Source organism: Spinacia oleracea, chromosome 1 (genome assembly GCF_020520425.1).
Source record: "Spinacia oleracea cultivar Varoflay chromosome 1, BTI_SOV_V1, whole genome shotgun sequence".
Lineage (NCBI taxonomy): Eukaryota > Viridiplantae > Streptophyta > Magnoliopsida > Caryophyllales > Amaranthaceae > Spinacia > Spinacia oleracea.
Genome location: NC_079487.1, coordinates 127,109,566 through 127,132,355, shown reverse-complemented (window position 1 = coordinate 127,132,355; position 22,790 = coordinate 127,109,566). Strand labels below are relative to the sequence as shown.

The 22,790-nt window shown below is 35.6% G+C and overlaps 3 protein-coding genes across 10 annotated transcripts; 1 reads left to right on the top strand and 2 right to left on the bottom strand.

Moving 5' to 3' along the window:
• The first annotated feature begins 1,789 nt into the window (after positions 1 to 1,789).
• Positions 1,790 to 6,927, top strand: LOC110782965 (polygalacturonase At1g48100). The gene is made up of 7 exons (XM_021987253.2): positions 1,790 to 2,388; positions 4,126 to 4,257; positions 4,491 to 4,718; positions 4,799 to 4,843; positions 4,937 to 5,144; positions 5,680 to 5,870; positions 6,267 to 6,927. Exons 1-7 carry the CDS (start codon positions 1,966 to 1,968, stop codon positions 6,657 to 6,659), a joined length of 1,620 nt encoding a protein of 539 aa, XP_021842945.1. The 5' UTR covers positions 1,790 to 1,965; the 3' UTR covers positions 6,660 to 6,927.
• LOC130459669 (uncharacterized) lies at positions 4,479 to 11,223 on the bottom strand. 2 transcript variants are annotated; one of them, XR_008919241.1, is made up of 3 exons: positions 9,506 to 11,223; positions 9,156 to 9,385; positions 8,337 to 9,012 (listed from the first exon to the last, which is right to left on the bottom strand). XR_008919241.1 is itself a non-coding variant. In XM_056827158.1 (2 exons), the coding sequence occupies exons 1-2, from the start codon at positions 9,298 to 9,300 to the stop codon at positions 5,225 to 5,227; spliced, it is 330 nt and encodes a 109-aa protein (XP_056683136.1). In that variant the 5' UTR covers positions 9,301 to 9,468; the 3' UTR covers positions 4,479 to 5,224. The 2 variants fall into 2 exon arrangements, 1 of the variants encoding a protein (XP_056683136.1); XM_056827158.1 differs by lacking the exons at positions 8,337 to 9,012; positions 9,506 to 11,223 and adding an exon at positions 4,479 to 5,409 and having other exon boundaries at positions 9,156 to 9,468.
• A 1,499-nt stretch (positions 11,224 to 12,722) lies between these two features.
• On the bottom strand, positions 12,723 to 22,399 carry LOC130459659 (uncharacterized). Of its 7 annotated transcripts, none has more exons than XR_008919222.1 (5): positions 20,537 to 22,392; positions 20,210 to 20,439; positions 15,171 to 20,066; positions 14,892 to 15,041; positions 12,723 to 13,569 (listed from the first exon to the last, which is right to left on the bottom strand). XR_008919222.1 is itself a non-coding variant. In XM_056827147.1 (4 exons), exons 2-4 carry the CDS (start codon positions 20,352 to 20,354, stop codon positions 13,392 to 13,394), a joined length of 405 nt encoding a protein of 134 aa, XP_056683125.1. In that variant the 5' UTR covers positions 20,355 to 20,439; positions 20,537 to 20,866; the 3' UTR covers positions 12,723 to 13,391. The 7 variants fall into 7 exon arrangements, 1 of the variants encoding a protein (XP_056683125.1); XR_008919234.1 differs by having other exon boundaries at positions 15,171 to 15,252; positions 20,537 to 22,345; XR_008919231.1 differs by lacking the exon at positions 14,892 to 15,041 and having other exon boundaries at positions 20,537 to 22,399.
• Positions 22,400 to 22,790: the final 391 nt, after the last annotated feature.

Below are 22,790 nucleotides of genomic sequence, written 5' to 3'. Positions count from 1 at the left end.
GAGTTTGTCCACCTTAGCGTTGTAGCTTGAAAAAAAAGGTTCTTATGATTCTTAATTCTTAAATCTTAATCGTCTGTTTTTTCTGTCATTAGGAAACATTAAGCATGGTATACAACAGCTGCGATTCAGGAACTTACACTAAAATGAATGACGATCATGACCTTAATAATACTCTGTAGAATATAGTCCATATGACACCTGACATTCTGAAAAGAAAAGTACTCGTACTTGTTTTTTGCATTGCATTCTCACTACAAAAACAGAGTGTTATCTGTCATAACAAACCAGGTAAAGTTCAAAACGATGGGCTAATTTGGCTGCTATGTAATAGTATTTCAACATAATGTGATGGAACTATTCTAATCCTTAGCTCAGTAATTACTCTGCACAGAACAGGTTTCACCTGGATTAGCTACAACTGTAGCTGATGTTAATTGAAAGTTATAAATTGTACTTTTTGTATCAGATAATACTCATAAAACTCTTTTCTGTTTAATCCCTTCAAAAGGTGGTTCCAATTAGAGTGATGTTTATACAAACTATCCACCCCCTTTCCTAACGACAAATATGTTGATCAATGCCTTCAAGTTATATATTTTAATTAATTATCACTTAAAATATTATACACTATATCTCTTGCATATAGTTAATGAGTCTATGTTATAAACTTGACAGGCTGTGGAAGCTACTTTTTTCGACATTAAATATTTCATAAAAATAATATTGATTCATTTTTAGGCTTTAACATATATATTTATGTGTCGCCGAGAAATTCTACTTCAAACATTTTGAACTCTCTTAGAGAGGTTCCATAGGGGTTAAAGTTGAGAAAATTGTAAATAAATCATGCATATTAAAAAATACCAAGGCTTAAAGAGTATTAAAAACTTGACTTACAGATACCTCTGGCCCCGTATTTGCTGTTGGTTGAGAAGACAAGTACAAAAACTCTTGCCCGTGAATGTTGCATGTGATCCATAGAGAGCTGTTACAATCAGAGCCCTTGAAAAACTTATAGCCATATGATGATACCCAGTCACGTGCACTCTTTGGCTTTTCCAGTGCAAATAACACTACTAAAAGAATAGGAGCATATAAATCCTACACCATGGAAAAGAAAAACAGGGGAGATTAAGAATTAGAAGCTGTTCCTATTAATTTTACATTAGAAATAAAACATATGATGCATCAGTCTTAATACTATAGTTCTCACACATGGGCAAACAATAAATCAAAACGATTACAGGAAGTCGGTACTCGGTAGTACTTCACAAGAACAATAATCAAAATAGTAAAAGCTCATGGACATATGAAAGTAAACAAAATACATTTTACCTAATGATAAAACTGTCAACTGTGTAGTAATGCGAACTTACGTCTTAAAGACAATTAGATTGTAATTTATTTATTTTTAAAGTCAATACCTTAAGCGGTACACAATGTCATACTTCGTATTTTATACGACATTTCATAGTCATTAAGCTTTCAGAGAAATTCACGAGAATGCTAATGCAAAATGCTTGCCTAGTTGGAAATATGAAAGTAATCAAGGAGCATTATATTAGAATTTAGCAACAACCCAACTGGATGGTTCACATGCAAACAAGAAAGCGACACATGTCAAGAATATGAGGGCTCTCACAAAATTATCCTAAAAAAAAAGGTTTTATTGAACAAAAGAATGATGATGGTAAAGCTAGCTTTGAAGAATTGGAGGAATAAAACAAAAATGCTTTGCGTTATGGAAGATTGGCTCGTGTATGCATAGTCTTCTGTTGTTAGAAATTCCCCACTTATTTAAACCACAACCACCTCTACTTTTAGTTATCACTTATCAGAAGTAGCACCTGCTCTGTGTGCGTCTCTCTCTTCTTCCTAACCCTCTTCCTATACAGCCTCCCTATCTCTCTCTCTCTCTCTCTTTTCCTCCTCCTTCCCTTTGCTCGTCCTAGTAGAACCACAAAAATGAGTAATTTAGACATCAAAAATCTCACATTAATGCTTCTCATTGTTATACTCCTTTGGTCTACAAATTTTGATGCGTGCAATGCTAGAAGAGGCAGGCATTATAGTAGACCTCTTTCAGCCTCATTGCTAAAAAAGAAAAGTAAAGGTCATGGATATCACAGCCACAATCACCACCACAGCAGTAAACCAAAGCCAAAACCTCATTCTCCAACAAAGCCGAGTCCAGATGTGGACACGCCATCGCCATTGCCTCCACCAATTCAGAAAGCTCCATACTATAAAAGGTCGCCTCCTAAAGCCAAGTCACCACCAAATCCTACACCAATAGTGGAAGTTCCATCACCAGAACCAAAGGGTTCCAACATTTTCAGTGTGCTTGATTATGGAGCAAAAGGTGATGGTACTAGTGATGACACTAAGGTAAAATTTTGAACATGATAGTTCCTCAGTCACTTTTTTAGATATTAGCCACTCAATATAACAAGATGGTCTAAATTTTTGTTATTATTTAAGCTACTAACTGGAGAAAGATAACACAAGAAACTCCAATAATCAAGTGAATTATTATTTTGAAACACTCTTAAGAAAGTCAGTAAAATACATTATAGAAATATAAAATTATGAATAATGCAGACTGGTGAATTGTCGTGCTTAGGGACTCCTGAAGAACTGAACTGGCTTCAGTTTCAGTACTTAAGCAAGCATTATACTCTGTCTGCTCTGTTTTCCTAAAAGCTGCTCATACCATGAAATTTTAACACTTACTTCAAAATGTTAAAAAAAAAAAGTTTTATTTTGTTAAACATTTTCCAGTTTAATTTAATCATTGTATGTACCACAGTACCACTAGTAACGTTGACATTAGCACAAAATGTCATTATGCACCATATGGATGCTTATTTTAGGTAAAACAAAGTGTGATTTGAAGTACTCCGTATATTTTATTAGGTAAAAATGGTAAACGATATCTTGAATAATAAAATAAACAAAAGAAACTCAATAATACAAATATATTTTTATTATATAGAAATCGTAGCAAGAGAAACACCAAGTTTATCCCCTTAACAAATATGAGGATGTATATTCAAGTGAAAATTCGTACACAAAAGTTATACAAACATATTGCATGTACATAAAATATACAGTCAAAACAAATTGTCTCTGTTTTTTTTTTTTTTAAATAATGCATAAAATATAATTGTATAAAAGGAGTACAATTGATGCATTGTCAGTCATAGGTGTTGAATATAAAGTCAACATCTTGACATCTTTCAAGAGTTTATCGAGGTGATAAACTAGGTGCGTTTATCTTAGCACGCTAAAAGTATTGAATAGGTCTCCTATAAGATCGTCTTATGCATAAGACTGGTGATGTCATCATTATACACTGACGCAATGTAACTATTTAATTTGAAAGTATAGCTATTTGATTCATTATAATTATTGAACATAAATATTTAATCACAATGTTTTAGTGTTTAACTAGTTATTCATATTTATTCATAAAGTATAACTATTTGGTAAGAAATTGGTCTTATACATAAGACCGTCACATATAAGTTTTTGTATTAATTATTTCACACAACCTATTAGAAAAACAAAATTATTCTAACCTAGGTAATCAGTTAGGCTATAAACCCAAAACCTCAAACGAACCTTATATCTAGAATTGGAGTAAAGGTGATCAGACGTACACAACTTTATCTAAACAAAGGAAAATAGTCTGTTTTAAGGTTTACCTCCATAATTGAAAGAAGGCTGTTGCTGATAAACCCGTGATCTGAACGACAACGGACAATCCTACAGAGGAGTACTCCGTATTAAGTTACAGAAGAAAAATTTAAAGGATAGTTAGAGATAATTGATTAAATCTAGAGCAAAATAAAAATAAAAATAAAAAGTCATGTCCTTCAAAAACAGTGAAATAAATTGGTCCCTCTACATGAGGGGGGCCAAGTAAAAAAGGACAACGCTAATAAGGTTTAGGACCGGTGACAAATTTTCTAGTTATGGCAGTTAGGGTCCAGATTTCAGCCTTAATTATATGCGCAAATGCACAAACTGCCACATGAGAACCAACCATAAAGTTTGTGCGCAAAAGTATTTTGACAGATACAATAAATGTATTTTCGCTAAATATACTATGGTGCAATGCAGGCATTCCAAGATGCATGGGCATCAGCTTGTAAAGTTGAGTCATCAACGATGTTGATTCCATCAGGATATCAGTTCCTTGTGGGACCCATTTCATTCTCTGGTCCTTACTGCCAGCGAAACATTATTTTTCAGGTAATCACCAATCACTCAATTACGTTTTCTATTTTTCTTACTTCATTGAATCTATTCCTTTTCAGCCCCATGTTTTTCTAATTTTGTTGGGAAGGGGATTGCATGTTGTGTCGGTTGAGTAATTGATAAATACATAAGTAGCATTATAAATCAGACAATCAACTTATGTTATAAGAGTAAATTATCCGTAGAAGTTGTTCTAACCTGGCTTGTTAAATATGCATACGCTCTAGCTTGATGGGACTATCGTCGCTCCAACAAGTCCCAATGCTTGGAAATCTAACCTGATGTGGTGGATGGACTTCACAAAACTGGTAGGAATTACCATACAGGGGAAGGGCGTCATTGATGGAAGTGGCTCTGTTTGGTGGACAGACGCTCCATACGATGAATCGGAAGATCATGAATTGGAAATGATTATCCCCTTAAATGACACAATCTTAGAAAAGCCCCCAATGCCGGTAATTATCTTTGCTCATCCGATTTCTACCCAAAACATGTTTACAGTCCACTAACTAACTATATGCCAACCATGTCATAGGTGAGAAGTGAGCTCAGCGGGAAAATGCCAAGTGTCAAGCCAACGGTAATTACCAAAATCACCAAATTACAAACACGGTAATAATTCTGTTTCAGGATCAGCAATTTATCCTAACAAGGGATCTCTCATGTTGCACAGGCACTAAGGTTTTACGGAAGCATTAACGTGACGGTCACAGGAATAACACTTCAAAACAGTCCTCAATGTCATCTCAAGTTCGACAATTGTAATGGAGTCTTGGTTTATTCAGTGACTGTATCATCACCAGGTGACAGTCCTAATACTGATGGAATCCACCTCCAAAATTCCAAAGATGTGCTCATTCACTCCAGCAGCCTTGCCTGTGGTAAAAACACTTTTCTGGATCAAAAGTATCTATTCACTATTTACTATTAGTATTCAGAATCTGATCAAGAAATATAATACCTACGAAATATAAAGAAATTTTGATACTGAGAAAGCAACAACACTGGGATACAGGGGATTAAATCTAAGAGTTACCTCCAAATTATCATCCTGACAATGGAGTTCAACCATTATTTTTCCATTGTCACCTAGCAAGTGCCATCTTCCAGATAAAATATGTTCTGGCCTTCTGGGGCTACAACCACCTACAACCAAGTAACAAAAGATAATTGTCACCACTAAATCCATAGGGATAGGATGCGAATGAATACAGGACCACCCACAATAAGATGCCATCTGCCAGAACCTTATAATGGTCCTTCTCCACAACCAAAGTCCATGAACAATTGCAATACAAGTTCAAGATAAACTCAAACAAGGAAAACTAATTCCAGTTACATAAAAACTGAATATTAAACAGGATCACATATTCACACGCCATGGTGGCAGTATCTAACGCGAACAACTGAATGCAGGTGATGATTGTATATCCATACAAACAGGATGCTCGAATGTATACATACACAGTGTAAATTGCGGACCTGGACATGGCATCAGTATTGGGAGTCTGGGAAGGTATAACAGTAAAGCATGTGTCTCAAATGTCACTGTCAGAGACGTAAACATGCATGGCACGATGACTGGAGTCCGCATAAAGACATGGCAGGTATACATAGCATTTAAAAATAATCACATACATTAATGCAATCAGTTGACAACATAACAAAGTATAATTTGGTATTATTATAATCATTAAGGCCTTGTTCTCATCAATATTAGTAGAGATCAGCTTTAATAAATTAAAACCAGTTTTAATCAGAAAAAATCAGTTTTATACTTTTAAATGCTTTAATCAGTAAAAATCAGGTAAAGCAAACAGGGCCTCTCAAACTACAAGGCTCGAAAGTTTAAACAGGAAAAGTAAAAAATCAGATTTCTCAGAACCTGAGAAGAAATTTAACTCATAAACTAAACCCGAATAGCATTTAAAGCCTGGTTCTACTTATGCAACATCATCACCATATGCATAGCTAAATATGTCTCCGACTGCTTTATTCTGCAGGGTGGTTCAGGATCTGTGAAAGGTGTGACATTTTCAAACATTCAAGTTAATGAAGTTCAGCTTCCAATAGTAATAGACCAATATTATTGCGACAAAAGCACATGCAAGAATCAAACGACGGCGGTTGCTGTATCAGGTGTCACGTTTCAAAATATTAAAGGCACGTACACCGTAAAGCCTGTACATTTAGCATGCAGTGATGAACTACCATGCACAGACATATCATTAAATACCATACAACTAAAGCCACTGCAAGAACGGTATCACTTATATGATCCTTACTGCTGGAACTCATATGGTGAACTTATGGCTCCTATTGCCCCTCCACTTGGAAATTTTCAAATAGGAAAGCCATTGAAGAGCAAGGTTCAGATTGATGTTGATATATGTTGATGACATCATAACTACTCGTAAAGTACTCCAATATCCTTTTGTGGTTGGTCAGATGATTGTTTGTCCTGACCCTTTTCACACTATTGGCTAGATAGCTAAAGAGTATATAGATTAATTTTAGTAGGTTGAAGAACCCTGCTTAGTGGGGTTATTTCAGTTACAAACCAGTGTGATTATTGCTTACCAGGCACTGTCATTTTTCCGGGCATTGTCCCAGTGTAAGATATTACGTAAAGCTTCATATAGATGTTCGATAAATAATTATTCATATGAAGCGCACAATAGTGGAAACAACCAGTAATCCTACACTTTGAGGAGCTTCGCTGCATTTCAGTGAACTGTAACCAATAATGGTACAGATTAGAAGTGTCAGTAGATGTGTACTTCCAAAATCAAGATATAGGAATGTACTTCCACAGAAATGCAAGCTCAAAAGGGTAGGTGTATCCATTTCTGGCCCCTAACAAATCCAGAGTTAAGTGACAATGTGAGATGAACCAAATTCAAAGTTCGTGATCTACACCACAGCCCATACGACGAAAAGAGATCTAGTGATCTACTCTCTACATATAGTATGGCATATAAAGAACCTGCTAACAATACACCATATATCTTATGTCATTCGCATCATCCACTGTGTGGCATCCATGTCTGAAGTTCAATTTTAGCCAGAACTCCTGACTGCACAGTTTGTCAGGGATCTAATCAAACAGCTCAAGGCTATGTTATATAAACTGAAGCTGAAAAGTCCTCCTAACACTTCCAAAATATTTCTACCGAGGGTCAAAATTCTTCGTCTATGCAGTTAGGAGGTTCGCCTATAAACTTTCTGACAAATAATTGTCTTGAAAGCCTCTGGACAGCTTGTCTTCTTCCATGGTAACTACTCAGGTGCTTGCTAAATAAATATAGAAGATAAGAATCCCCTCCAGCCATTAAAAAGTTCTCTGTAACCCTGGTTCACTACCATTAAAACAGAATTCCATAATGGACTCTTAGAAATATAAATCTTCATCACGGTCTTGGTAACTATTCAATAAACTCTACCCTGATTCGCTATCTTTAAAACTTACACCAATTGCAATAGCTGAAACCTTACTGCCTCACAAAAATATCAACCCGGGCTTGAAAGCAGAAATGAGACAATGAAAGATGTCCTAATGGTAGATGACTTGGCAAAGAAGAGGAAAGAGAGAGATCCTCATTGTGATCCAGTTACTCTAATTTCAACCCTTCAATATCGATTCTAAGGCGCACACTAGACTTCTGCTGTAATATTCTGGAGTGAGCCAGCCAAGTCATACCAACCCTGTTCCAAACCTGGGGGGGGGAAATCTAGAAAGTATTCTTCATTTCTACCCTGAGAGTTAAAAACCTTCCAACCTAATTGGTCAATATGGAAAAGAAGCAATGCCTAACACTGTAGAAGTTAGTTTTGATGGTTAAAAAAAAAAACATCAATAATTCTCTTCAAAACACCTCTGCGCACATTTACCAAGCATTAACGTCCTAGATAAGGAACAGAAGCCCAAAATTACCACTAAAACTCCAATGAGATTCTGCTACTCTAACAAGCAGATTCCAAGAGGCTCAAGAGCAACATTCCCACATTCCCATCAATAATGTACATAGAACTTAACATCAATTCAATCTCAGTGATCAGCATCATACATATAGTTCCACATAAGTAGCAATGACCATTAAATGAGAAAATCCCAAGACCATTCGCATGCCCTTAATACATAACTTGAGGCAAACGTTTTTGTTTTCATAACATAATAATAGCCTACTTACTCACTTAGTTGGAAAGCTAAGTGGTAGAGTTTACAGAAGTACAGAACCCCGCATCATAGATGCCCACAAGTGAAGTCTTATTCTAATAAGTATATGCCCATTAAGTTTTGAGCTTCCTTTTAAAACTAATAATACTAAATATCGTGAAGTAAAAGTTTTAGTAAGTCTATATTAGTATGATATCAAAAATGTCAAACAGTAAGCTAGCAGAAAATTAAATGTCAGCATGAGTTGAAATCTTTGTCGATGACCATTGGAAATAAAATATTCGGTTTTTGCAGATGACCCCATCCTATCGAGGTTAAGACTCTGACACGGTCATCTCTTAATACAAGCATTCTTGATAACTATGCCTAACTCCATTGATGAATCTTTTTACTCGTTTAATTTTTCCTCTCTTTTGTTTAGGGTTGAAAGTTTGATGCAAAATGACGCCGTTTATGCAAGAATTCCTGTAATGCTGTAACTAAAGGCATACAATAAAGCAACAGCCAGACATGTCCCGCCGAACTGGGATCTTCAGAGGGAATTAAGTGAACAGCCTCATGGCCGCACCCCTCTTGAGCACAGAGAACAGAATCCATTAGAATCATATGTCAGTTCATTCTGTTCAAATTGCTACTTTAGGTAACTAAATTACTGTATCAGTCAGCTCAGACGTTACCATGTCAAATGAATGCAATTCAATACATAAAAGCTTACCAAAACTTTCAAAATGTGGCATTGTTATTTTGAGACTCTCGAGCAACACTAACACCATATCCATCCTCCCCGAGATTGAAAAGAAAACCCTGCATGCATGAAGTTGCCCCTGTGCCTTCTTCATCACTGTCCTTGCACAGACCATATCCTTGAGAGAGGGCAGGAAGTGGCAGTTTGGGAACGAATGGTAGCCTTCAACTATAAACACGACCAAATGTATTCCACCAAACCTGCAAAGGTAAATGCATAAACGAACAAAATACAATCAATACGTTTCTAGCTTCCTGTAACCAAGAATAGACAACCATGCTGCTTTGACTAACTAACTTTTCACATTGAGACAAACATACCAGCTGAAACGTCAACCGCATTTGAATTCAGTGTACTGCAGTTCTTGTTTTGAGTCTTTACTGCTATTAGTGACCAAAAAATCAACTGAACTTGAGATATCAGATTTCTCATCAGGTGCAAGCACTGTATTCAACTTCCTGAGAAAACTTCAGCTTTGAATCCCTTTCAGCAGAAGCGAATTCTACATATGCTTTCAGAATCTTACGATTAAACTCGAAATCGCCCTTATCTTGTCTGGATCAAAAGTTAAAGCACTGTCAAGTGTCAACAGGCTTAGACTAGAAGGTCTTCCGAGATATAGATTTGTGCTGAGCTGCATTCTTGGTGCAACATTCCGTAACATGTAAACCAATCAACGGGTAGGAAAAGTGGATAAATTATCTTAAGCGCTGATCATTGAAGCAGTACATTATCGGAAACAATCAAAGATAAAACCACAGCATTAAGGTAAAAAAAAAATACACATGAAGGGAATGAAAGGGGGATGATGATGCATGTAAATTTCAGGATCAAATTCACAAGTTGCTGAATTCATATTATCTCAATAAATTAATTCCCCTTTCTCCCACTAAATTTCTGTGTCTTTAAGGAAGAAGAATGTGCCACAAATTCTGACGCAATAAGCTAGTTTACAGCATTAGGATGAGTGATGAAAGCAATTTAATGACCTTATAGTTTTCTGATTGTTCTCCTTGTTGTTCATCCAAAATCCTATGCATCAATACAACATCAAGAAGCTCAATCTCCACTTAACATTGTGACAATTGTGCGAAAATTCCTAACAAGTACGTACACCCCCTAAGCTAAACTGCTCTTGGTTTTCCCTTCTTTTTCCCCTTCTTTGGTTTCTTTGCAGGCTATTTGGACTCATGGTCGAAAATTTAACAAACTTGTGATAGAAAATAAATTGAGTTTGCTAACATAATCATACAATGAGAAAAGCCACAATCAGGGTTAGCATTTTGGTTCTCGTGCTAGAATATAAAACAGCCAGTCGACCATCAAACCTAGGGTTTGACCAACCTATCAAAGATTCACAATAACCATCGTAATTCGTAACTACGACTCCACAACAAGTTCACATCTCTAACAACGAAAGCTACAACAAATTTCACAGTAATCAATCCATACTAACAATACGAAATCGCCAACCTACTGTCAAATCGGACCTAACAACCAAGTAATAAGCAGTTCATTAATCATTACCAAATCAATCCAATAATCATACCAGTTCAATCAACAATTGAATTACACATTCACCTGATCATCTCAAGTAATCACTAAATTTTACGGAACTGCTAACCAGGAGAAAAATCAAGCCCTAATTCTTGACAAATTTCGAAGTTCGGAATTATTAACAAATCAACCAAACAATTGAAACAAATAGGTTCGCAACTAACATACTAAATCATCCAATTATCGAAATAACATACCAAACCCTAGCAAAAACCGTTATCATGAGATTTAAATTTAGAAAATATCATACGCTTTTCGCAAACCTCAAAAACGGAAATTGGGGGGAAAAGAGATATAATGAGTACTGACGGGGGAAATGGCGGCCTCTTACTAGACGAAAGCTGAATTACCGGTTGCACAATTCGTCGGCGGCGGTTGCTGATGAACTCTTGCGGTGCTGTTCAACTTTGGAGGGAGAGTGTGTTTGTGTGAGAGGAGAGAGAATGAGTGAGCGCGCGCATTTTTTAAAAAATTGTGTGTGGACTGTGGACTGTGGACTGTGGACGTGTGGTAGTGTTAGACTGTTAGTGTGTGTCTGGTGTAACTCGTGTAGGCAGAGGTGTCAATTCTCAATTCGAATCGTTAAATTCGTTGGGTTAATTCGATCATTTAAAACTTGAATTGTTATTAACCCGCAAGTTATTCAACCGAATATAGCCGACTTGGAAATTTAAACCCGATTAAGACCTGGAACCCGATAACAAACCATTTTGCGACAACCCGAACCGTTTCTACCCGAACCGATGGATCTGAAACCCGTTAGTGACCGATCTGTTTCATCCAAACCCTTTTAACCTGAGAAAACTTGTTTAATCCAAACATTTTACAACCAGACCGTTTATAACCCGAATTGTTTCAACCCGGACCGTTTACAACTCGCAACTCGTTCAACCCAAACCGTTTTGCAACCCTTGACACGTTTAACCCAAACCGTTTTATAGTTATGATCATCAATTCATCAGTTATTATCGATCTTATTAGAGTAATCAAATGTAAAATGTTATACTCCCTCCGTATTTTAAAAAGACATACAATTTGATCGGCACGTCGTTTTAAGAGAGTGAGTTGAATTTACTAAAATATACTTCGTAAGATGAAAGTGGAGTAGTGAGTGAATTATTTATTATAGTAAAAAGATGATGTGAGTAAGTATCGGTACCACAAGAAAGAGAAAAATATTAATATAGTGGGAAGTAGGGACCAAAACATGTCAAAAAAGAAAAGTGTATCTCTTTTCAAAAATGTGGCCGTTTAAGGAAAGTGCATCTCTTTTTAAAATACGAAGGGAGTAGTCCTTAATTACTTACACTGTTATCAATAGACCTGATCAAACAGCGGACCGGGCCGGGTTCGGGTCGGGTCTAGGCATGAAAAATCAGTCCGTTATGTCGGACCGGGTCAAAAATTTGTGCCCAAGCCCGCTATTTCCGGGCCTAAAATACCGGGCTTTTTGGGCCATTTTCGGGTCGGGCCAAATTTATAACTAAAAAGTGTAGTTTTGTGTTTCCCAAACCCGCCCAAAAAAATAAATTTCCGAGCCGGGCTCGGAAATCGGGCCAAAAAATTCTGTCCAAACCCGCAAAAATTTCGGGCGGGGCGGGCCTGACCGAAGGGTCGGGCTTGTCTTGATTAGGTCTAGTTATCAAACTTATGTGTTCGTGTAACTTTATTAGTCTTGCACTCTTTTATTGACTCGTATTCAACTGATTAATCGATTACTAAACTTAATTGATATGATTCATTACATTATAACTTATAACCGACCAACTAATCGGAAAACTATGTTGTTTTAACTAAATAGACTTTATTCATTAATAATTGAACTTGTTTGCTCGTTTCGTTGTTGAATATGTTTGTCTCGTTGTTGTTTAAACCAATCTCTATTCTATAAGGGAACACTTGTTGTTATTTTAATAAATGCACTTTTGGGGTCCCCCTATAAAAAGACTAACATGCCCCTACTATTCTACTAACCATAAATTATATTAACAACTAATCTTATATGCACGCGATGCGTGCGAGATTATATAAAAACTAAAAATTGTAAGTGTACATCTATAATCCAAAAGTAAAACAGAAACATTTCTCACACATGATCTGCTAAAACAACCTCTAAATCTCAAGTGGTAATACTCTGCCCCATCTCAAAAACAGCCATCTCAAAATTAAGTTTAGCATGCCCCCTTGAGATTTAACGATTTTTGCTCGGCCTCGAGAGAAGGAGTTCACTCATCAGTCATCACCAACCCCCTCCCATTTATAAGGTTCATGAATCTTAACAATTATAAGAATTTAACATCATTGACCATTGAAGTTGGTAAAGCTTTCCCCCATAGTAGGTGTAGTAGGAGCTAGAGTGATAATGTCTGCTATTATCATCATCCATAACACTACTATATTCACTCATAGTCGTAGTCTCACCAGCTTGCCATCTCTGAAGAGCTTGAGGAAGACTCGTGTCGATATTTTTCCCAACACAATCATTGTTGTTTCCAGCTCTGCAGGCCTCCATTGCTCCACCAGAGCAACAAGATGTTAACTGCGTGACTCATTTCAGGACGCTGATGTGGCTCTCAAGCTGTGTAGTGCCATGAGAGCTCATCCACTTTGCAAATGCTTTCGAAAGTTTCCACTATATCACTATCACGGTTAGGGTCTATGGCCTTTCTTATGCTTTCTTTGGTGATGAGCACTCTTCTGAACCAGGATGCTAATTGTGCTTGATCTTCTGCTAGGCTTTCGTCTAAGGCTTTTCTCCCGGTTATTATCTCCATTAGTACTACACCAAATGCAAACACATGTATTTTTGTTGTTACTCTTTCGGTGGCTGCATTGAGAAATTGAATGATTTAGCAAAACAAAAAATATCAAAATAATTATTCATTGATTAAATTACAATAAGAAGACAACAAAATTGAGATACAGGATATTTATGAGAATCATGTACAACCCTAAAGCAAATATGCCTCATTCATTTACCATGTATTAAATAGAAATGCTCCAAGAAAGCTAAACATGGATGCTTCTAGTGACACTAATGACTCATATTAATTTGATAATTATTTTCATTTTTCAAATACTAACCGACATACATTAATATCATAACACATAAGACCTCCAAATTAAAATTTCTCCATCAGAACTTGTTTAAACAAATTGAAAGATAAGCTTAGTATGCTGGACAGCTGGTGCTCGCTTCTGCCAACATTTGATAGATATCCTGCAAGTCTGCAGCAAGGGGATATGTCTTCTAACCCTTAGTTCCCGCCCAATTCCACACACATAGCACATTAATACTTCGGTCCTACAACAAACAACCTGAAGTGTTCCTGAAATTTTGTTCAAGTCACTCAATGGAATAATCCCATTCTCTAATTTGGTGTCTTTATGGAAACATGTATCGACCAATGGCTGAAAAATCACTTCACAGAGTCTAGAGCAACAGCTTTACTAAACCATAATAAGACACACCACAACATCCAAAAGCTAGTCCCAAGTTTCTACACATTAAGCTCCAAAGTAAGATCTAATTCAAAAATGCAATATGATATAACCACTTCTTTCTGTCAAAACTCTGGACTGCTCTCCTGCTGCTATAAGTGTGGTTCAAAAAATTGTAAAAAGTTTATGTTCCTCTATTACAATTTACATGCTATATATTATTACAGTTTACTTACCATTATTAATAATTATTATCCGTTTTAGAAGACAATAGCAGAAAACGATAATAATCAACCTCCAACAAAACCACTCCACCAGCAAATCTTAGAAAGATAACTTCATACAGAAAGAATAAAAACAGCAGAATAAATAAATGTATTTCTTCATCAGTGACCAGTATTAACTTAAAATAAAGTATTTATTTGTTTTCACCTTGGATGCAAATAAAAAGAATATTTTCTTTAACAGGAAGAATAATTTATAGAAATTGTTGGTGTTAGTGATCTAATGAATATCATGCTTAAGTGTTTTCCACAATTTTCTACTGGTGAAGCCCCTCATAGTTACTACAGTCATGGCTATTTGCATTGGAAAGATTATAGTCATTGTAAAAATAGATTCATATGACTTGAACATATGAATTTGATAAGATAATTTGCCATCCCATAACATTCAGAAAAAAAACGACAAAGGAGAAAGAAGAACAACCTCAAGAGAAGCAAGAGAAAGATGGTAAAGGGAGTAGCAACCCTAGTTTGTTGCAGCATCACTTCCGAAATCCAACAAATCGAAAACCGACTCATAAGCTAATACGTCAATTGAGCAAGACATAGGCAACATTCACCATTTTCCTCACAACTTTATGCAACCATTGCAATTGCAGGTCGTATAATATAAGTACAAAATAAAATTCATTAGACAAAATCAACATTTTCAATAGCTAATAGCTGAAAATAAATGCGAAAAAATAAAAAAAACCCAACAAACCTTGATCCTGAACTTGGTCTTTGGAGCATCGGTAATATCAGGTCTGACTTCATAATAAGAATCTGCCGGTTGTCCAGGGTCCCTCCACATCATCATGAATCAAATCAGAAATTTTGTAACCTAGCTTGGAATACCCAATAAACTTCAAATCCCACAAAAGTAGACAAAATTTGGGGAACCCAGATCAGAAATTGGACGAAATGCACAAATTCCAGGGTAAAAATTCAAAGAAAACTACTATATTTTGGGGAAATTTTGGTTTTCGATTGAATTTTGTGAATGCGTATAATAATTGCTGGGATATTTCTTGTTAATTGGTTGTCAAAGAAATGGGAGGATGTCCTCGAATTCTCTCTCTTCCTCTGTGTGACTTTTCTTCTGAATCGGCGGTGGATGTAGCAAATTTTTGTAGACGTCATGGTAGCAGAGGCGTCAAACAACCGGAAGATTTTCCGACCACGTCTCGCGAATCAGAATTGTCGGAGCATGGGTCATGAAGAAGATCTCGATTTGCATAGATTAGGTCTTGAATTTTTCAGTTAGATCTTGATTTTTTTTTTTTGACTTTTTGGGTTTTTTCGGGAGGATTTGAGGGAGGAGAGAGAAGAGAATGACGGGAGGCATGAGAGCAGGAAGGGAGGAACGTTACTGAATAAAAGTAGCCTTATAATTGAGATTAGCTGTTGAACGGGGGAGGGTATTTTTGTATTTTTGCAAGTGGACACGAAAAGTTAAGTTACTCAAATGACCTCAGGAGCTGGCTTATATAATAAAGATAAGTATTAAATACAATAAACAAGGGAAAAAAGAAAATCAGTCAATAGCCACAATAAATAATGTCATAAAGGAAAAAAGTTCGAAAAAATACAAAAAAATAACTTAATCACAGTAAAGATTACGTAGGCTCTACCACAAATTACGCCACTAATGAAACAACAACTAACAACTGGCAAAAATTCAAAATTTTAAAAAGAATTTTTTTTTTACCAAGTACTTAATTACAGCTAACTTAACCCACCAAAATCAAAGCCATGAATTAAAAAAATATTTTTTTTTACCAAATACTTCCTCCGTTTAGAAATAGTTGCATCACTTTGACTTTCACGTTTTCCAACGCACAACTTTGACCGTTAATATCTCTAATTATCCATTAGTAAAATTAATTATTTTTTGATAATTTGAAAAGTATACATTAAGACTAATCCAACCATTTTTTTTATACAATAACATTTATATTTTATATATGTGTAAAAAGAGAGTCAAAGTTAATATATGAATAGTGCATAAAGTGAAAGTGATGCAACTATTTCTAAACGGAGGAAGTACTTATTTACAGCAAACTAACCCTCCGTAATAACACACGAATAAAAAATAAAAAGAAATTAAAAAAGTCAAAAAGTCAATCAATTACCCCTTAATTTTCACCTCCATAATGTATGTTTGTTAATGTTACATTGCTAATAACTTGGGTAAAAATGACAAAATCATTTATTCTCTCCATTTATCACCCCTTAATGCTCTCCATTTTAATTCACCACCCCTTAATTCTCTCCATTTTAATTCATTACAAATTAAAAAAAAAACACTATGTTGCAGTCCAAATGGTGGAACGACGCTCAATGTTGTAGTCCAAATAATCCACTCAACGACATTCTTTTTGTACTCGCTATCAAAACCTAATTTCCGATTATTATTATTTTTTTATTTTTTATTTTTTACAATTTCTCTATGAAAAAGTGAATCTATTTCCAATATTCTTTTTTCCAATTTATCTAAGAAACGCACTATTTATATGTTAATTTTCTTTACTTTAGTACTACAATTTAGATTTTTCGTCATACAATATACGTGTATTACATTGTTTAGCTGTGTAAATGCTTGTAATTAGATATTATATCTAATATTTCTTCATATGAACTATTTGAACAATTTTTCTAGCATATTATTTATTGTGATTAGTTGTCATAACACAATCTTTAATTTTTTTTATATAATATCGCATGCATAGCGTGCATATAAGACTAGTACGAATATATGATAGACTTGAATTTACAAACTTTACAAAATTATTAAATATTAGTTCATCGTTATAGATTATTAATTACTACGCTATTAGTTATTAATTAAACAATAAATGTTTTATTAATACGAAGTGGATTAATACCAACCCGAATCGTTAATTACTCAACCCAAACCCACCCGACTCGACCCGATAGCCAAATGTACCCGTTTCAACCCGAATCGATGAACCCAATGCAAACCGACTTGTTTGTCCGAATTGGACCCTACGTGTGGGACAATAGCCAAATGGTCCGCTCTAAAAACTTACTCCATCTGCAATATTAGGAATAGGAAAATTCCGACGTGATGCTTTTATAAAAACGAGTGCTTTTTGGCTAAAATATTAGAAAACTACTTTTATATGCATGTGATACATGATTGTCATTTTAAAATGCACAATTTAATAATATCTAATTGGTTAATTAGTTATTTTTCCTTTTACATTTTGTTTGGTACGACATTACTAAGGCTTTATTTGGTTGGGAGGAATTGGAAGGAAAAGAAAAGAAAGGAAAAGTAAAATAATGTTTCTTGTATTTGGTACAAATAATTATGTGGGAAATGGAAGGAAAGGAAGGGAATTGGAAGGAAAACTCCTTTGTACAATTTTCACTTTACTTTCCTCCCAAAATTGGAGGAATTCGGAAGGAAAGAGAAAATAAAAAAGCTGTCATTTATATTTCTTTTCTCTTCCCTTCATTTCTTTCTCTTAAACCAAACACATGAAAATAAAATATCTTTCCCTTCCCTTCTTTTCCTTTCTTTTCTCTTCCTTTCTTTTCTCTTCCTTTCCTTTACTAATAATGAACCAAATAGGCAATAAAGGAAGGGAATTAAGAAAGGGAAAATTTAAGGGAAGAGAAAGAAAAAGAAAGGAAAAGAAACTTAATTTATTTTTCATTTTTTGGTTTAAATGAAAGGAAGTGAGTGGAAAGGAAAGGAAAATTATTAAACAGGTTTTGTTTTTCTCTTTCCTTCCAAACCTCCCTACTTTTGGTAGAAAAGAAAAGTGAAGATTTATTAATGATATTTTCCTTCCATTTCCCATTAAGTCTCATACTCCCCCCGTCCCTTAATACTTGCACCGGTTTCCTTTTCGGGCCGTCCCTTAATACTTGCACCGCTTCTATAAATGGAAATTTATACCAATATTATATTATTTCTCACACTTACTTATTAACCCCACCTACACCCATATTCCCTACAAAAAATCATTTAAAAATTCACACCCCCACTCACCACTCTCCACCTCTTACACATTTTCCACTAACTATATTAAAAAATACCCCACTATCAACTAACACCCATTAAATTAATAAGTCAATTCAAATGTCTTAAACTCCGCACCGGTTTACCGGTGCGAGTATTAAGGGACGGAGGGAGTATGTTTTTTCCAAGCAAACACAGGAACCCATATTTTTTTCTCTTCCTTTCTCTTTTTTTCCTTCCAATTCTTTTTTACCTAACAAAGGCTTAGAAATATATATCTTCATCACTGTCTTGGTAACTATTCAATAAACTCTACCCTGATTCGCTATCTTTAAAACTTACACCAATTGCAATAGCTGAAACCTTACTGCCTCACAAAAATATCAACCAGGGCTTGAAAGCAGAAATGAGACAATGAAAGATGTCCTAATGGTAGATGACTTGGCAAAAAAGAGGAAAGAGAGTGATCCTCATTGTGATCCAGTTACTCTAATTTCAACCCTTCAATATCGATTCTAAGGCACACACTAGACTTCTGCTGTAATATTCTGGAGTGAGCCAGCCAAGTCATACCAACCCTGTTCCAAACCTGGGAGAAAAAAATCTAGAAAGTATTCTTCATTTCTACCCTGAGAGTTAAAAACCTTCCAACCTAATTGGTCAATATGGAAAAGAAGCAATGCCTAACACTGTAGAAGTTAGTTTTGATGGTTAAAAAGAAAAAAAAACATCAATAATTCTCTTCAAAACACCTCTGCGCACATTTACCAAGCATTAACGTCCTAGATAAGGAACAGAAGCCCAAAATTACCACTAAAACTCCAATGAGATTCTGCTACTCTAACAAGCAGATTCCAAGAGGCTCAAGAGCAACATTCCCACATTCCCATCAATAATGTACATAGAACTTAACATCAATTCAATCTCAGTGATCAGCATCATACATATAGTTCCACATAAGTAGCAATGACCATTAAATGAGAAAATCCCAAGACCATTCGCATGCCCTTAATACATAACTTGAGGCAAACGTTTTTGTTTTCATAACATAATAATAGCCTACTTACTCACTTAGTTGGAAAGCTAAGTGGTAGAGTTTACAGAAGTACAGAACCCCGCATCATAGATGCCCACAAGTGAAGTCTTATTCTAATAAGTATATGCCCATTAAGTTTTGAGCTTCCTTTTAAAACTAATAATACTAAATATCGTGAAGTAAAAGTTTTAGTAAGTCTATATTAGTATGATATCAAAAATGTCAAACAGTAAGCTAGCAGAAAATTAAATGTCAGCATGAGTTGAAATCTTTGTCGATGACCATTGGAAATAAAATATTCGGTTTTTGCAGATGACCCCATCCTATCGAGGTTAAGACTCTGACACGGTCATCTCTTAATACAAGCATTCTTGATAACTATGCCTAACTCCATTGATGAATCTTTTTACTCGTTTAATTTTTCCTCTCTTTTGTTTAGGGTTGAAAGTTTGATGCAAAATGACGTCGTTTATGCAAGAATTCCTGTAATGCTGTAACTAAAGGCATACAATAAAGCAACAGCCAGACATGTCCCGCCGAACTGGGATCTTCAGAGGGAATTAAGTGAACAGCCTCATGGCCGCACCCCTCTTGAGCACAGAGAACAGAATCCATTAGAACCATATGTCAGTTCATTCTGTTCAAATTGCTACTTTAGGTAACTAAATTACTGTATCAGTCAGCTCAGACGTTACCATGTCAAATGAATGCAATTCAATACATAAAAGCTTACCAAAACTTTCAAAATGTGGCATTGTTATTTTGAGACTCTCGAGCAACACTAACACCATATCCATCCTCCCCGAGATTGAAAAGAAAACCCTGCATGCATGAAGTTGCCCCTGTGCCTTCTTCATCACTGTCCTTGCACAGACCATATCCTTGAGAGAGGGCAGGAAGTGGCAGTTTGGGAACGAATGGTAGCCTTCAACTATAAACACGACCAAATGTATTCCACCAAACCTGCAAAGGTAAATGCATAAACGAACAAAATACAATCAATACGTTTCTAGCTTCCTGTAACGAAGAATAGACAACCATGCTGCTTTGACTAACTAACTTTTCACATTTGAGACAAACATATCAGCTGAAACGTCAACTGCAATTGAATTCAGTGTACTGCAGTTCTTGTTTTGAGCCTTTACTGCTATTAGTGACCAAAAAATCAACTGAACTTGAGATATCAGATTTCTCATCAGGTGCGCACTGTATTCAACTTCCTACGAAAACTTCAGCTCTGAATCCCTTTCAGCAGAAGCGAATTCTACATATGCTTTCAGAATCTTACGATTAAACTCGAAATCACCCTTATCTTGTCTGGATCAAAAGTTAAAGCACTGTCAAGTGTCAACAGGCTTAGACTAGGAGGTCTTCCGAGATATAGATTTGTGCTGAGCTGCATTCTTAGTGCAACATTCCGTAAGATGTAAACCAATCAACGGGTAGGAAAAGTGGATAAATATCTTAAGCACTGATCATTGAAGCAGTACATTATCGGAAACAATCAGAGATAAAACCACAACATCAAGGGGGGAAAAAAAATTATACACATGAAGGGAATGAAAGGGGGATGATGATACATGTAAATTTCAGGATCAAATTCACAAGTTGCTTAATTCATATTATCTCAATAAATTAATTCCCCTTTCTCCCACTAAATTTGTGTGTCTTTAAGGAAGAAGAATGTGCCACAAATTCTGATGCAATAAGCCAGTTTACAGCATTAGTGAGTGATTGAAGCAATTTAATGACCTTATAGTTTTCTGATTGTTCTCCTTGTTGTTCATCCAAAATCCTACACATCAATATAACATCAAAAAGCTCAATTTCGTACTTAACATTGTGACAATATGTGCAAAATTCCTAATAAATACGCATCACCCCCTAAGCTAAACTGCTCTTGGTTTTCTTTTTTTCCCTTCTTTGGTTTTTTTGCAGGCTATTTTGACTCATGGTCGAAAATTTAACAAGCTTGTGATAGGATAAAATCATTTGAGTTTGCTAACATAATCATATAATGAGAAAAACCACATTATTACCCTTCAAAGGGGTAACATTTCCGTTCACGTGCTAGAAATCTAGAATATAAAACAACCGGTCGACCATCAAACCTAGGGTTTGACCAACCTATCAAAAATTCACAATAACCATCGTAATTCGTAACTCCGAGTCCACAACAACTTCACATCTCTAACAACGAAATCTACAACAAATTTCCCAGTAATCAATCCACACTAACAATACGAAATCGCCAACCTACCGTCAAATCGGACCTAACAACCAAGTAATAAGCAGTTCATTAATCATTACCAAATCAATCCAATAATCATACCAGTTCAATCAACAATTAAATAACACATTCACATGATCATCTCAAGTAACCACTAAATTTTACGGAACTGCTAACCAGTAGAAAAATCAAGCCCTAATTCTTGAAAATTTTCGAAGTTCGGAATTCTTAACAAATCAACCAAACAATTGAAACAAATAGGTTTGCAACTAACATACTAAATCATCCAATTATCGAAATTAACATACCAAACCCTAGCAAAAACCGTTATCACGAGATTTAAATTTAGAAAATATCATACGCTTTTCGCAAACCTCAAAAACGGATAATTGGGGGATATAATGAGTACTGACGGGAAAAATGGCGGCCGCTAAGGCGCTAACTTGATGAAAGCCGGGAAAAATCTGCTAATATATTCACTGCACAAAAAACCTATGACTTATGTTTTAATTTCACCCTTTAACACATTGATCGATGATCGATCGTCGATATACTTTGGCCAGTAAAGACATTACAAATATGCCGCTAAGAGATGAGTATCTAAGATGACCAGATCAGCTGCTGGTTAGTTTTACTTACGGGGTAATACCGATATTCATTAATATCGATAGGCCACCCCGTATAGATAAAAGTTACAGGAGTAGAAAAGATTAATAGGTCCATCAATAATCTAGACCTTTAATGGAGTAGTAACTATCAAACAACTTTTCTCCATAAAAAACAAAACTAAAGGAATATTTTTATGTCCAAATCTCATGGAAATTTAGGGGATGATCACGTGATTCTTGTTAACAGTCTACACTAACAACTTGCCAACTTGCAAGGGGTCAAGGCGTCCAGCTCCGGACGTGTATCAGACTAGTATGTCTATCGAGAAGCACATACACTCATCATACCCTTGTTATACTCCCTCCGTCCCGAAATACTCGATCCGGTTTGACCGGCACAGAGTTTAAGGGACTTGAATTGACTTATTTAATTTAATAGGTAGTGGTTGATAGTGGGGTATTATTTTAATGTAGTT